Source organism: Penaeus vannamei, chromosome 10 (genome assembly GCF_042767895.1).
Source record: "Penaeus vannamei isolate JL-2024 chromosome 10, ASM4276789v1, whole genome shotgun sequence".
In the NCBI taxonomy this organism is placed as follows: Eukaryota; Metazoa; Arthropoda; class Malacostraca; order Decapoda; family Penaeidae; genus Penaeus; species Penaeus vannamei.
Window position 1 is genome coordinate 25,073,336 of NC_091558.1, and position 2,500 is coordinate 25,075,835.

General features: G+C 41.0%; 1 protein-coding gene across 1 annotated transcript in view; it reads right to left on the reverse strand.

The window, feature by feature from the left end:
• The window catches only part of LOC113814526 (beta-galactosidase-1-like protein 2), a 177,619-nt gene that overhangs the window by 150,090 nt on the left and 25,029 nt on the right, over window positions 1-2,500 (reverse strand). The window contains exons 2-3 of the mRNA XM_070126491.1: window positions 844-1,049; window positions 135-320 (exon numbers count right to left, since the gene is read on the reverse strand). Coding sequence (XP_069982592.1) covers window positions 135-320; window positions 844-1,049 — 392 coding nt within the window. The remainder of the gene's footprint in view (window positions 1-134; window positions 321-843; window positions 1,050-2,500) is intronic.

Here is a 2,500-nt window from a genome sequence, read left to right on the forward strand (position 1 = left end):
CAGTAGTAAAGTTGTTATTGTTTATGTTATTTTGACTAGTAGCCGTTGTAGTGTTGTTGACTGTCGTTGTTATTGATATCTGGGAAGGAGTCTATGTTGATGACAGTGAGAATTTACAACTGCACAGACATTACCTTGGCATGCCGCCGAAATCCCACTCGGAGCAAATGTATGGTCCGGGGCGCAAGATGACGAAGAGGTCCTCCTCCTGCGCCATCTGCACGAAGGCGCGGACGTCGAGGAATATGGACATTGGCTCCCCGAGACCGCCGAAGTCGAACTCGCCCTGCCGGGGCTCGTGCAGGTTCCAGGGTACGTAGCTGGGGGCGGAGAAGGGACTCACAATCGTATAAACAGCATCTGTAGATACTGAGACATGCAACTATGTAAATATGTACACAAACAAAAAATTATGAGCCCTTTCTCCCTTCTCTCATCATATGAATGAAGAATTTTTTTTGTTAAAAAGTTTATTTGTCTATGTGTTCATGTCACATTTGCTAAATTATTCCTATAGATCATAGATATGAACAGAAAAATACACCATGTTTATGAATATCGAACGCATGTCTTATTAAACAGACATCATCCACATATTTTTCTCATATTTTTTAGACAAGATTAGTATAGCAAAAGTTACATGAATTGATTAGGAGATGCATAATCCATGGATATGATAATCGTTTACCTAGAGGAAATTCAACAACTTTTTATCAAGCATTGGTACAGGAGAGATTGAGGAGAATAGCGGAAAGTAAAAATAATGCACTGTAAAAAGTTCAAGCTTACACTTAAAAGAAAGTCAACGGGATTACATAAACCAATACGATGAAAGTGTCTTACGTCTCGACGGCGTTCAGTCCTGCTGCCTTGAGCTTCTTGAGGGTCTCCCTCCAGCGGGCAGGGTGGACGCGGAAGTAGTGGAAGGCGCCCGACAGGAGTAGGATCTCCCGCCCATTCAGGCTGAAAGCGTCACCCTCTGCAAGAAGCCCACTGGACACCACTCCGCCAGGTGCGTAGTACTCATACAGGCTTATCCCTGCCACTCCCTGGGACAAGGAAACCGCGGGCAGATATCAGAATGTGTAGACTACACAATACCTGCTGCTTTACCCTGGCGCCTGCCGACCTGCGGTCAGCAGCCTTACTGCCCAACCCTGGGACCTACCCCTTGATCTAGTGAAAGAAGAGATGTGTGTCAGAAACTTCTCTGCGATTGCAGACATGACCAAAGAAATTAATTACCCCAATGGATGGGGCTCAATGCCGATTAAAGCCACGGCTATTCTACATCTCGGTATGAATACTTGTAAAGTATTTATTTCACGTTTTAATGTATGGAAATCAACGCGAATTTACAGAAGCAGGATGAAGATGACTGATATTAGCATACATTTACAACAGGAATATCAACAGCAGTAGACACATTTTGGCTTCTCCTATCAAACTAATGTCTAACCTGCAATCAACTTGGTTGCTTCTACTCTTCGCTCATCTACGGGCAATAAAGCAATACATATCCAATTAGTTCTGCTTCCCTCGAGAATGTTATGATCGCCATCTTTATATATAGTGAGACAGGAGGTGTCCCGCGGGGTAGAGTAAACAGCTTTTCAGTATCACGGGACTAGAACGTGGCACAAGGTAACTGTTTAACAGGGGATCAACTGGTATGAAGGAACAGTGACCACAACTTGAGCGAATCTTTTTCCCTGAGGATTACCCAGTTAGCAACTTATAACTCCTATGTTCACTGGTAATTTGTATCAGGTTTCAATTTGAGTTCCATCCCAACCGCTGCCACTGTCAAAACGTTTTAGTAATGGGTGTGTCTGACCACCACCTTTCTTGCGTGATTACTAGTGATAACCACACAGAAGCTATGATTAGTTACCTAGAAAATAAATCCAATGCTCATAATAGTCTTTCATTTAATTTCTTCACAATGAAATGAAAATTATCCCCGTGCATAATTAGCAATTATCAGATACCCCTAGAATGTGATATGTAAATAATTAAACTTTTTTCTCTCTTAAATAAGAAAATTTTAAAGAAATCTGAGAATTTTCTCTAAGAATACAATGGTTTATTTTGGTATTCTTTTTTATGTGAGACGAAGTTAATAAAGGATATTATTGTATATCTACTTTCCTTGCCTAACTACAATTCAGGCAAAATGTTTACATCACTTCATGGGCTCAACTGCAATTTACGAGCCTTGGAAACATATGTAACCCCAAACCTGATATTACATTGTTTATGGATCACAAGTCCCTAGTGTAAATACTAGTCTAGAGTGAAACATTCTGATTAATATATTCATACCCCTATAAGCTCAAGGTTAAACTCGTCCTTCAATTCTTTACATGACCTTCACATTGATTCCAGTGACATGTCACGGGGGACTTTTTCAATAATCTATTCCAGACAGACGCACAAATCCACGTCGCATCTTGTTTCATTATTCCATGGTTGTTTACATTGTACAGTTCCAACAAGG